General features: G+C 39.8%; 1 protein-coding gene across 1 annotated transcript; it reads left to right on the top strand.

Annotated features, from left to right (window-relative positions):
- Positions 1 to 1,187: 1,187 nt before the first annotated feature.
- On the top strand, positions 1,188 to 12,746 carry IFT52 (intraflagellar transport 52). The gene is made up of 13 exons (XM_082491095.1): positions 1,188 to 1,349; positions 2,232 to 2,319; positions 2,585 to 2,714; positions 3,607 to 3,682; positions 3,770 to 3,841; positions 4,718 to 4,844; positions 7,044 to 7,130; positions 7,812 to 7,880; positions 8,641 to 8,795; positions 9,851 to 9,938; positions 11,030 to 11,138; positions 11,653 to 11,798; positions 12,369 to 12,746. The coding sequence occupies exons 1-13, from the start codon at positions 1,231 to 1,233 to the stop codon at positions 12,414 to 12,416; spliced, it is 1,314 nt and encodes a 437-aa protein (XP_082347221.1). The 5' UTR covers positions 1,188 to 1,230; the 3' UTR covers positions 12,417 to 12,746.
- Positions 12,747 to 13,901: the final 1,155 nt, after the last annotated feature.

Here is a 13,901-nt window from a genome sequence, read left to right as displayed (position 1 = left end):
AAACTAATTATCAGTTACTGCTCCCAAGGCAGCTGCAGGTCTGTAAATCCTGAACTGCACTGTGGCCTTTCATGCCAGCTGGTCCCCCCACCGTGAGTGGACTATCTCTCTCCTGTCCAGGATTGGGATGCTGTTGAAGCAACAAGGAGGGTTAGGGAGGAGCCAGTGTGTGTGTGTGGGGGGGGAAATCCCAGATAAAACGGGTGGGGAAGGGGCTGATATGACCTGCTTGGGGTGGGGGATCCTTTGCTTGACTCACGGGCGGCACACCAGCACTGGTGAAAGGCGCAGGGGCCCCCAGCACCAACACCCCTCACTTGTGTAGAATAGTTATTTATTCTGCCTTAATTTAAATGCCTGGATACTCCTTGAATGTTGCTTCCCACATTTGTTTTGTTCTGTTGCTGGGGGAGGAGAGAGGGGTCCCGGAGCTCCGATGTACCCCAGAGGGATGAACCAGGGCCTTTCTCAAAGCGGTGTGATGATGCTGCTCATGCTGTGCTGGAACAACTTGGTTTTTGTTTTTTATCTGACTTATCTTGTACATGATGAAGTTGTCAGAAACATGACCTGGTTTATATTAAAGTGCATAGACCACTGTGTGTCCACCTCTGTCCTGTTTTTAAGGGAGGGCTGGAGGAGGAGGAGAGCAGGGAGGGTGCTGGCTTCACCCTGTGCCTGAGAGCGGCCGTACCCAACACTTACCTGCATGCAGAAAGTCACTGAAACTTTAGTTTTTAATTAAATAGAAAATTCCCTACTTTAGGCTAATAGACGGATTGGGATTTTTGCTTTTACCTGGGCCCAAGAAAGGGAGGCGGCTACCTGAGGGGGGTCAGGGCCCTGCCCCGGTCGGGGGTAGGCCTCAGCGGTTCTCTGGTCAAGCACCGGCCTTGCCCGCGGCCGGAGGCCGAGCGGCCGCTGCCTCCCGCCCCGCGCCACAGTGGTACCGTCTCAGTTCCCCCCCCTCGCCCCAAGAATGGACCAACCCACAGCGGCGACGTCCGCGCATGCGCTCTCGCCGCCGGCGCGTTGCTAGGCGGAGCGCGGCGGGTGACGCTTGTCGGTCCCGCTCTCCCCGCCGCCGCGGCGGGCTGGGCCCAAGGGCCGACCCTGACCCCCGCGGCGGGGGTCCTGTCGGAGAGCTGGGGCGTGGGAGGCTCGCTTCGCGTTCCGAGAGCTGGCGTCCTTCGGCGTCCCCTGCGCTACCCCCTCCCCCCGGGTAACCCTATGGAGAGGGGCCTGCGGAACGCCATAGTCTTCAACGCGTCCAAAGGGGAGGCGTTCACTCTCGCCGGCAGCTACAAATCCTTGCGCAAAAGGCTTCGCGGGAACTGGAAGATCCAGAGGTGAGGGGCGGCTATCCGAGGAACTCCTCCGGCAGCGGGAGAGGAGCCGCGTTTCTGCGGTGGGGGAGCCCTTTACAGGCAGGGCCGGAAGCGCCTCCTGGATCTCTGGCAGCCGGTGGGGGAGAGACCCCCCCTCAGCCTGCCCGGCCGAGCGGGCCCGCCTCGGTTGTGGGGGGAAACCGGCCGCCCCTGAGCCGAGAGGCCGGGGTGCTTCCCCCTGCCCCTGGGCAGCCCGGGGAAGGGGCTGGGGCACCCGCGGTCCCCGGAGAGATACTCAAACTTGTGCGTGACCCGTATGCAGTGCCGCAGCTGTCCGGGGGAATGTCTGTGAACTAAGATCTCTCTTTCGCATTGACTGCGATCTGTGGCATTAGCTGTAATTGCACTGTCGGATGATGAGTATACTTCTCTTTGGAGCATTCCCCTGTCTTATCTGTGGAACAGGTAGAGCGTAAGTTATAAGGGTGAAAGTCCAGATACAAGTTTTTGAGTCGTATTTTGATTTAGAGTTTGGGATAAAAAGAAAACAGCCTGATGTTGCATATCTGTTCACTACAAAATGTGCCCAGAGCAAAAAGCAAAACAAAAAAAGAGTAGGAGGAAGCTCATCAGGTGCAAAGTTTAATAGCAGCTATGACAGTTTATACCAGTACTGCATCCGCCACAGTACCTTGTTAGAGGGGCTTTACTATTTAATGGGTTGAAATTTGTAAGGATTATTTTCACTTGAATTGTCAACTTTAAACCCAGATAAAAGGATGTGAAGTGACTGAAATAATTTGCTTTGTGTTCATTTGCTAGTTCTTACAAAAAAAAAAAAAAAGTAAGTTGTGATTCAGGACTATATCCAAGAATAACACACCTTTTTTAATCTATTCATAGCTTAAAAGATGAGATCACATCTGAAAAACTGTTTGGGGTAAAACTGTGGATTACAGCAGGGCCAAGAGAAAAATTCAGTGCTGCTGAGGTAAGAAGTCAATAATTGTTTGTAAATTAGTTATGTTTCAAGATTTGTTTAATGCGAAATAAAAAAGAACATCGCAGAAGAGTTTGCAATAGTACTGCTTTATATGAATTTACGCAAATTGAAATTCGAATGCTTTTCTGATAGGGTCAAGTTCATTGCAAGTAAACAGAATCATTTACCTTTTTTCATCTCAGTCTAACTTCCTGCAGTCTTGTGTGTAACTTCTTTCACATGTATTTTTTCTGGATCTTTTGCTGCCTTCTAGTTTTCGGTTTTGAAGAAATTCCTGGAGGATGGTGGAGCCATCCTGGTGATGCTGAGAGAAGGTGGAGAGACCCGAAATGGCACAAATATTAACTTTCTGTTAGAAGAATACGGGATCGTTTTCAATAACGGTAATGGGGCTCACTGATACCTTTTATTTGTCTGTTTTCACCAAAATCTAAAGAGCAGGTTCAGCCTTCGTAGATGTAAGCCAAGCAGGTCCCTCTCACAAAGTACCTTTTGGTCTGAGAGGTGTTCTTGAAACCTACATGTACATGGCAGTGTAAACCTGAAGCACACCAAGGGCTTTCCATGGAGACAATACCTTGACAACAGCTTGGTCATCTCCATTCCTTTGCTGTGGCTGTCAATTTTAATGGTATTTACTAACAAAAAAATAATTTGAGTGGCATTTCTTGGTTAAAAAGCCTTTCATTTCAAACATTATTGCCATGTGTTTTAATGGGCTGAATCACTTCATACTCTCCCTGAATAAACAGTGGTGCTTTTCTTTAGCAGACCAATAAAATGCCATTCATTAGATTTTGTTCTGCCAATAAGAAAAAAACAAACAAACAAACAAAACAACTGTGTTTCAGTGTGCATAAAATAGTTATAAAATATTTTTAGGGTCTTTGGTGGCATTTCTAGATGGGCTTTTTTTTGCATCAACAGTATTGGATTTATCATGCTTTTGAAAGGTATATAAAAGAATTTGAGCTTGTCAAGCTTGATATATATTCTCTTAGCTGGATCATCCTTTTGCCTTTTCTGCTTTGCAGAAGATGTGGAGATGTACTTATTTTTATTTGAACTTGAAAATATGTTCCTGTTCTAAATCTGTATGTCCAGAAAGAAACAGTAGAGAAGGCTGATGTGAATTCTGTTTGGAGCCACATGCCAGCTTTGTGGTGTTAGAAGCAAACACCCAGGGATTCTCACAGCTAAACGCACTTTTCATTGCTGTATGTAGCACACAGATCAGCTGAGATGTAAATGTCTATTTTTTTTTCTTTCTTCAAGATGCTGTAGTACGAAATGTATATTACAAGTACCACCACCCAAAAGAAGCACTGATCTCTGATGGAGTTTTGAACAGGTAAATATTTGGGGTATATAAATCTTTGCAGTAAAGTCGTATAATCTGTATTGTTTTCAGTAAGTTTTGCTTTTCAACATCTTGTAGGGGAATCGGTGAAGCTGCAAGAAAAACATTGCTTGGGACAACAGATGAAGATGGAAGTGGACATGACTCACAGTAAGTGTTTTCCTTTGAGGAAGCTGATGTGAAAAGATTTAAAATAACTTGGAATTAGCAGGTTTGTAATCTAGCAGGAGTGTATTGTGCTCGTGTTGAGGTTTTCTGATGTGTTTCTTATGTCAGCTTCTTGTTCCTCAAGGCTTTATCTGGAAAGGAGAATCTGTTTAGTAACATTTTATAACCAGTGAAGGAGCAAGAGTGAGAGGTTTTGAAGGGAATTATTACCCTCCAGATCTTTTTTTGTCTCTTGTCTGTAGATTTTAATTTGATTAAACAATGTAAATATGAATAACCTCTAGCTCGTTAGTGGTCTGGCTGCAGGCATGAGCGACCCTACATCTTTTTAAAGAGTCTTAATCCAGGGTAAGATAGACATTTATTGCAGTTTTTAGCTTTTTATTCATCCGTGCTGCAGATGAGTGAAAAGGCATTGAGAAGGACACAGCTTTTCCCTAAATAACTGGAAATGTTTGTATTCTTCCTTGCAGCTGGATTTTAGATTTAATAAATGACAATGTGGTTGATTACAAGGAAAATGTAAATGTAAAAACGTTTTATGTAGTTTTGTTCCAGAATGTATATTCTTCTGTGAGTTAACTACCCTTCTCTCAGATACAGGAGTATCTGAGACAGAAATCAAGAGTGTTCTTTGTTTCTTATTTAAGACAAATCATCAACGTGGAAAAACAAATCGCAAGAGACTAAAATGTCTTTATAATGATCTGAATGTTTGAAACCATGCCTTTTGACGTTCCACAATTACAGTTGGCAGTGCATAATTACAGTTTGCAGTTTAGGGAGACAGAGTTTTATAAGTATGTCCAGCCTAGATGATACATTCAGGTACTTATGGAGTTTCTGTATTTCCTGCAGAGCGCTCACTTTTGTGTATCCATTTGGTGCCACACTGAATGTGATGAAACCAGCAGTGGCTGTTCTGTCAACGGGATCTGTCTGCTTCCCGCTCAACAGGCCTATTCTTGCTTTTTATCAGCATGAGGTATGGTTCTGCATGTAACAAACCATGCGTTCTCCCCCTACCCCTCACAAAAATTGTGAGTATGTTTTCTGGGAGTACTTACAAACTCACTGCTATTTTTTGATACATCTGCAAATTCCAGATGAACCTAGTGCTTCCTGCCTCCTTGTGTGGAAAACTTCTTTGCATGGGGTTCAGAGGAGAATGAATTTGATGATCAGCAAAGATTATATATTTGTTTGGTTGACAGATGGATATTTTTAGTTCTTTAAAGTTTGGGTTTTTTTCCCCACTGTTTTAGTGATCGCTTAGAAAGAAAGATTACTGTTAGCTTCATAAATATGCCAAATTGAGTTAAGGAAGAGGACTGTCACATTGGAACCAGTAGATTTTTATGTTATCTTACCTGTCCAGCCCTGTCAATTTATTAAAAAAAAAAAAATATTCAGAAATCTAGTAGTAGTTTATGGGTGCAAACAAAGAATTAATATTGTTAGTGACATAAACAGTTTAACACATTTTTACTACGTTGATGAGTTTCTAACACTACTGTGTTTTTTTGATATCTTTGTTAGGAAGGTGATTTTTTTTTCCTGAAGATGCCCAACTTCATCCCCCCATGTTGTGGATGAAATAAACCCTGTAAATCAAAGACAATACATCAGCATGATGTGAATTTACAAGTATATTTACTGCTCACATTTTATCTGCAGCTGTCAGAGTAAGATATAATAAAATCCCTCCATCAACATAATATTTGCACATAGATCCAGTGGACTAATAGACTCATGCCTAATTTTGCATCCATGATAATATTGAAATTATTTGCGTTAATGGTAGAGTTGTCTTTTTGTGATATAAGTAATTTATGTTATATAAAGCTTTAACTCTACTGGGATTGTAGCCTTGCTGGTTGGCATTCTTGTTTCAAGACTGTGCCTGTTTACATGGGGTCTAATGTGCTTCACCTAATCAATATGGAGACGAGTGTTTTCTTCTAAGAATTATAACAACTAAATTATGCTGTACATGAAATCCATATAACTTGCTTGGACCTCCATGAAGTCTTTTGCATGGATTGATCACTGAAGTGTAATAGGTTTGTGGAGTGGAAACCATTACACATCATACTGGTAGTTCTTCATTTGGTATAATACCATGACATGAAAGTCAAATAGATGGCATCATTTTTCCTATCTAGCTCAAGAAAGTTATAGACACAAGGGTAGAAGATGAAGCCAGAGACAGAGGCTGTCTGTCAAGCAGAGCAGAGAAATTTGATAGAAGGAAAACAAGATCTCTTGGAGTTAGAAAGAGATGTGGTAAACAGCAACAGAAGGTGAAGGAATGGAAAGTAAGAGCAGAGGATGCTACCTAATTGTGCTATTGTAGGAAAGCTTGTAGAATTCAAGTTAAAACCTTGTAAATCATGGAGTATGCAACATCAGAAACGTGTTAAACGAACAGGAGCTTTGTTTGATATATCTTCAAATTTGTTGCAGCAGTATCCGTTGTTACATCATGCTGTGAATTTCACAGTGCAGGGAGCATTACAGGGTTTCTTGTTGTGTTGAAAACTTACTATTTCTTATGTATGTACTCATGGAAGGATTAAGGGGTATCTTAGAGAAGTATTCCAAAGATAGTTAATAAATGCATTTTCATGCATGCTTAATTTAGCTAAATTAAAATATAATGACCATATTTTGCATTTTATCTTACAAATAATAAAATTATGAAACTCTTCTCTCGTTACCTGACATGAATATGTGCTATATTGACATGTATATTGACATGCCAACCTAGGTTGACATCCTGGCACACTGAAGAATGGATTGCAGGAAGTTAATAATGCATTCATTTCACTTCATTCTTTTTTATGTTATTAAAAAAAAGAGTGGGTTTTTTCTGCAAAAATAACCTAAGTGCAGCTATTGTTGATGATATTCTCTGGGTTTTTTCTGATTGCCAGCCAATTGTTTGTCTACTCTTATGAAATGCAGATCAGTATTTTTAATAAATTTATGAGCCTTAAGAGCATATACCCTTACGATGCTGCTGCACTTTTGTGAGCTTGCCAAGTTTGAAACTGCTTTTGTCACTACTTATTCCAAAATTTCCTATTTCTTTAAATCGCTTTGTTATTAGACAACATTAACAATTGCCTCTAAAATTGTGATTTGGAAGGATTTTTTGTTATGTTGTTTTCTTCGTTGATAGAGTCAAGGTGGAAAGATGGCAGCACTGGGATCTTCCCACATGTTCAGCGATCAATATTTAGATAAAGAAGAAAATGGTAAGATCATGGTAAGTTGTTTGTTTGATTGTTATTTAAAAGTTTTCTTAGTGGATATCTGCATCACTTACAAAGCAATCCAACATCACAAGCTTCATTTTAGAGCTATGAAATGGATTCATTATGGAGATTCTAGCCCAATACTAACATCCTGAGGAATTTGTTAGAGCACAAGTAACAGGAAGGAGTTTTTAAAGATATAGTTTACTATTTATGATACAGGACACTGAAAAGCTTTTCCTGCTTCTGTTTGCTACTTTATTGTTATTAATATTTAAATATTCAGTAGGGGTTTCTTTAATTTACAACTTTTTCATAGCTTCCTTAGCGCTTGATTATGGCTACAGGATTAACAATAAATGTTTGCATGTATAGCTCCCGATACCTGGAGATGTAATGCACTTTCCAAAGCGGGGTATGTAACGTTGTTATGTGTAGGAAGGGGAGTTTCCTGCTGAGGTGTTCCTGAAAGTATGCACCTCATACAAAGTATGCTCATTTGCACGACTCATTGCTTCCATATGTAAATACAAATAAAGCTTATATTTTCTCCACAGATATTCTTTGATTTATTACTATTTGTTTTCTTCCTTTTCGCCATGTGTTATTTAATAGATATAATATGAATGTTTAAACATTATAATAGATTACCTAGGCCCTCCAGAAATTAATTAAGTTTTGTCCTTCTCCAGGATGTGCTTTTCCAGTGGCTCACAACATCAGATATCCATTTAAATCAGATGGATATGGAGGACCCTGAGGTAAGAGAGACCCATCACAGGGAAGTAAATAATAGTGTGATCCAGCGACACAAGTTTTGGCAAACCATGTATTTAGCACAAAATGGTTAACAGCTAGATGGATGCTGTTTTTGTTGCAGACCCTTTATTCAGGGTCCGATATTGAGTAGACAGATGGACTAGGCATAAAAAATAACGGCATTGTATCTATGTCAGACTTAAATTGCCGTTCATTAGCAGACTTCATTTGTGGAAGTCTTCCCAGTTTGCCCATGTTTATGAGATCATTTGCTGCTCCAGCTTAATAAATTTGCACTTCACTCTGAGTCTTCAGACAAGAGGAATGTGCAAGAAATGAAAGTCAATGTCTCGTACTGTGTACGAGTAGGGATCAACCTGTGTATCGATTTTAGGGTTGTTTTTTAAAATGGTGTATGCAAATGCTAGTTTTATTTGGAAATATCATCTGTGTTAAAATTGTATACTCTGTGTGCATAAAAAGAACAGTCTTGCACAGATGACTAGTAAGCTGTCTCTTAATTTTAAAGAATTAACAGAAATCCAGATACAACTTCCATGTGGTGAGTAGCTTTACAGCTAAGAGAATAGAGTTTGCACAGTCTACTGATGTAGTAAGCTGCACTGCAAATGGTCATAGCTGGTAAAGAGCGAAATTACTATTTCTAGATGAGATTTTAGGTGAGACGTAAACTAGAAAGAGACTATGTCAATGGGTTGGTCTTTTTAAATCATAGGCGTGTTTATCTGCGTTTGTGTCCAGATTTCAGACTATACCATGCTCCCAGACACAGCCGCACTGTCTGAGCAACTGCGAGTCTGTCTGCAAGAAGGAGATGAGAACCCACGAGACTTCACAAAGCTGTTTGATACATCCCTGTATCAGCTGGATACAACTGCCCTCCCTTCAGTTATCAAGTCAGCAGCTGTGATTTATTTATTTATTTATGTTTCCCTTGTGTATTCTGCATTTTCTGTTTGTGCTTAACTGTGTCTGCTTAAGAGCAGAAGAGACTGAGCTGTAGGCAGCATTCTGAATATGGATATACCAGAAAATTGTTTGTACAGCGTGACAGTGACGATTTCTCTTGCTTCTTGTCTTAGCTGTAGTTTCTGACATTGTTTTCTCCTTTTTTTCCTGACAACTGCTGATTTAGTGAACTGATGTTTTTAGTAGAACCATCTGCAGTTATGTTGGGTACTTTCTGGAGTGATAACTAGTGAGAGCTGGTTGTTTTTCCACTTTTGAATTACTTGGCATTTACCAAAACTACATTTCATTCACCTTTGCATTTCCCAGTAATTGTGTCTTGAGATTTATCTGCACCCTCAGTGTTACCATTTTTGTATCGATAGCACCTTTGTCCCTCATAACTCGTCTGTTACCTAGATCATGCATGAACATGTTGAATAGTAGCAGGCTTAACACAGATTCCATGGAACTCTATACTCTGTTGTGGACACTCTTTCTTCTTACTCTGTTCTTGTATTTTTGCTAGATGTGAATTCATAGTGGGATCTCCCTTCTTACCCCGTAACAAATAAATTTTTAAAATAGTTTTTGGTTATGTACTTCTGAAATACCATTTTGAAATTCCAAATCTGCTGTTTTTGAACTGGATCACTCTTTCCCCATGCACGTTCAATCCCTGTAAAACCTTCTTGAAGAATTGAGGTGTGACTTCCTTCTTTTTTATCATCTTGTATATCTACCTATCATTGTGTTCTTCTCTGTTGTGATTGTAACTAATTTGCTTGCTGTAGAAGTCATTTATTACTTATATGTAGCTTTTGAGGTCCTTCTAAAATTAGACAGCCGTTTTTTTTCATGCTATGACTGATAATGTTCATGCATAATTCATGCATAATGTTGACCCAGGTCATAAAAATTAATCTCTGTAGCCTTTATGGCATGCAAGTGGAAATGGATGTATTATTTCTTTTCTCATACTTTGTCTTTTTCTGTGCTACAGAGCTTATGAACAGCTGAATGTGAAGCACGAACCCCTCCAACTCATTCAGCCTCAATTTGAGACACCACTACCTGTCCTCCAGCCAGCTGTGAGTAAATCTCCTTGCTGATACAGCACATGGAGAATCCTTCTTTTTTGTGTAAAACCTCAGTGTCATTTCCATAGTTCTTTCAAAAAAAAAAAAATTGATAAATGCTGTTGTAATAATTAATCACTTGGGAGTTGATTACATTGCAGGGACTATCTTTTTGGAAAGAGCACTTATTTACGCTTCTAATTTTTATTTGCAGAGCTTGAAAATGTAGCATCTGGTACCATAGCAGAATGTCTTGTGTATATAAGCCTTCAGCTGAGTAGCTGCTCCCAGTCCTGTGAGGTGTTGGTTCAGCCAACAGAACGTGGTATTTCAGAAAGCAGTGGTGCTGTAAGCAATACACTGACTGCTACCAGGGCAGGAGCCAGTCTGTCCCACTCTTCTTCCATCTCCCATATCCTTTGGGGAAGTAGAAAGTGGAGCGTTGGCCTTTTACAGCAAGGGCTGGCCAAACTTTTACCAGCAGAGATTTGGGCTGGCAGCAATAACACGAGCTACAGCAGTGTCAAACGTGTTTTGAAAAGCAGATATCTTTGAGTATCTTTGAGTTTTGCCATCATGGCTTCATCCTTCTTTACCTTGGCCACTGAGGAAACATTACTGGCATCCTTATAGCTGCAGGGGTGCAACTGGAAGTAGTGTCTCATGTGTTGCTCTTTAAAAACACAAGTCCAATTTGTGGCATAAGTGGTGACTGCATGAAAAAGAAATTACCAGAATTAATGTGAAAGCATTTCCAAGGTGAACTGTTACGGTGAGCTTAGTACCTCAGCTATCTCAGCCATCACCTGGGTCTCATGGAGCAAAACTAAAACCAGACTGCCAATGCAGTATGTCTAGTTGTGATGCTAGGTGATAATTCTGGCATACTTGTGACTAAACTCTTTTGGAATATTCAGTTATTTTTGCAAAATATAAACTGAATTTTTAAAAAGGTGTACCTCTGTACTGTGGTCTTTAGGATTGCTTTTGACTTTATAAAAGGTTTCTTCAAGCTCCATCTAAGTCCAAAATTGTTGCCCTGGAAATCTGTAAAGTATAAGAAAAATATTTTGCAATAAACCACGCTAATTCTTCTCTTCAAGGTTTTTCCACCTGCTTTCAGAGAATTACCTCCTCCCCCTCTGGAGCTGTTTGACTTGGATGAAACTTTTTCCTCTGAGAAAGCTCGTCTTGCAGAGATTACAAACAAATGTAAGCAGAGCAGACTGATTGTTTACACATTTATATAAAAAGTCCAAGTTTTTGGAGGAAAATTGTTGTTATATTTAATGTGAAAATATGGGTCTCACTTATGAAAATCCACTGGTCTCATCCTGGGCCAAGAAATTGGAAGGTCATGGGAATTGATAACATGACTTAATGTACCGTGACATTTTATTTTGTTCGTTACATGACATTTTATTATGTTTCTGCCTGTTATTTCCTATACCATGCATAAATTGCTTTGCGCAGTCTTGCTGATTTATTTCACATCTTTTTTATGCTTTGAAGCGAGCGTTAAGATTATTCTAAACACGCCTTAAGTCTAAACAAGATGAGAAAGTACTAGCTGCAGGAATATATCATGGCTAGTCCACTGAACTTGGTTATAGGACTTAATCTTCCAGAATGCCAACAGCTAATGGAGATTTGTAGTAAGTTTTTGCTTAGCTGATACAGCTATGTGTGATATTCAATGGCCTTCTTCCTTGGGATACCTCTTTAGGTACTGATGATGACCTGGAGTTTTATGTACGAAAATGTGGCGATATCCTAGGAGTAACAAGTAAACTCCCAAAGGAGAAGCAAGATGCCAAACATATCCTGGAGCACATCTTCTTCCAAGTGGTTGAGTTTAAGAAACTTAATCAGGTATTTTTAATTACAGAATTACAAGTGAATAGTTGGTAGTGTCAGCACTGGGGATGATGTGTGTAGCAGCTACACTTGTCACAAGCAAGAGGCACAGTGATGTGGTGAGACATTTGTTGTATAATAAATTAGACCGGTGAAGCGTGATCCAGAATACTTATGACTGTTAATCTGTATAGAATGTGTGGTGCTCAATTTATTAATTCTCTCATTTATTTTAATTGGGGGATTAATAAATGCAAGTGTAGTTTTGCTAATTTCAGCTAAATGCAGTTCATTATGGTGCCTTGTGTAACAGCAGTGTGCCCTCATGAATGTTCACAGTGCTGGCTAATGCTAAATGTGGATGTGAAACCAGCATTGTTACTCACAAGCAGTACTGTGTTGAAATAATTCTTTATAGTAAATTTGATGTTTCAGAATCTGTTTGGAACATATTGGCAGATCAGCTGTTTCTACTAACAAGTATTCCCTGTTGCTCAAATAGTCTAGTTAAGACAAAAATCTGTACCCTATTGTTAAAATTCTCTTTTTTTTTTTTCTTTTTTTCCTCCTTTTCCCTCACCTAAGGAACATGATACTGACACAAGTGAAGTTGGATTCCAGAATGGTAGCTGAGGGCTGGCTTTTCCCAGTTTGAGACAGACCTTTTAGTAAAAGCATACTTTTCCATTTTTTCAACCTCTGTGCTCAGTATATTCATTGGCACCGTCTCAGTAGTTCACTGAATGTTTGGATCATTTCTGCATAGTAGTTTGGATAACTAATGCCTTTTGAGGAAGTGCTTGTATTTTGCAGGCGCTTTCCAAATAATTTCCTATTTTTCTACTTCTTTATTGAAACTGTGATTTTTTGTAATATATGAAAAAAAACTTACACTAAGAAAATGTGGTTTTGGTCCTTTTTTCTGGCTCCAGTATTTATTTTCTTGTAGTAAACTTGCTGTGGGTTGTCCTGGTGTACATGTAGTCCTTAATTGCACTGCGGGAAAGATTGTTATTTTGGTTTGTGAACTGTGGAAAAGAAAATACAGTCATAAATACAGGAGCTGCTGAAACTATGTTAGACTGTCACCCTGAGGCAGTCTCCTTTTGTTTTTCTGCCAAAGTGAACCCAGGAGAGGTGGGTTTGTTACTGTAGAAGGGAAACGTTTCTTCCAAGGGAAGCGAAGAGTCAAAATTAAGCAATATGACATCGTTGCAGATTGCTGCCTCATATGAGACTGGAAATACATAATTTTGAAAAGAAGGAACAGTGTTTGGATGAAAATGACTTTAAGATTTAATGGATCATTATTAAGAAAATGTGATACTGTGCAGAAATTCAGGAATATTTTTACTTAGTTATTTGATATCTACCCTATTCTCAGAGGTAGTGAGTTAGGTAATGCACAAGAATAATGGAAATTCAAGTGAAATTCATTGACCATGAAATGTTGAAGCTCAATGCACAGCAAAAATAGAGCCAAAGATATGACTGGTGAGAACACTGCGTGTCTGTGTTGCAAGGACTTTTTTTTTTATATCAACACTGAGATTGCACTTTGACGTCCAAAAAAATTTTGTATTTAATCTGACACCCAAACTGAAGCTTAAATTCTTCCCCACTCAAACCTTCTACGCAGCCTTTTTGACACCTGTGCTATATCTTTCTGTACCATGACTTTTTAATGGCAAAGCTGCTTTTTCTGAAAGCTGCGTTCATCTTTTACCCCACAAAAAGTCATTTTATTTTACATTGCTTCACGCTTTGGATGCCAACTTGGCGCAGGTTTTCCTAAAGGAAAAGCACCTGGGAAGTGACTGCCCAGTTGAGATGTGCTAATACAATGTTAGCAGAAGCGGTTGTATCTCTTCTTCCACTGCAGACATTCCTTTTTCACAGCAGCATGTTTGAAATTTTTCATTTCTCCCTCTTTTAATTTATTTTTCTTTTTACGGGCATGGTTGTGTTTGTCACAGAGGGCACTTTGTGCATTCCAGATATAGATTTACACAATAAGCTTAATCTTCCCTCTGCAGTATCACTACCAATCAGTCAACCGGCACAGCCTCTGGTTGAACCAAACAATGCGTGATCCTCTTGCTAATTATAGATCTGGTT

This window comes from Vanellus vanellus, assembly GCF_965231255.1.
Source record: "Vanellus vanellus genome assembly, chromosome: 15".
Lineage (NCBI taxonomy): Eukaryota > Metazoa > Chordata > Aves > Charadriiformes > Charadriidae > Vanellus > Vanellus vanellus.
This window is presented reverse-complemented; position numbering and strand designations above follow the sequence as displayed.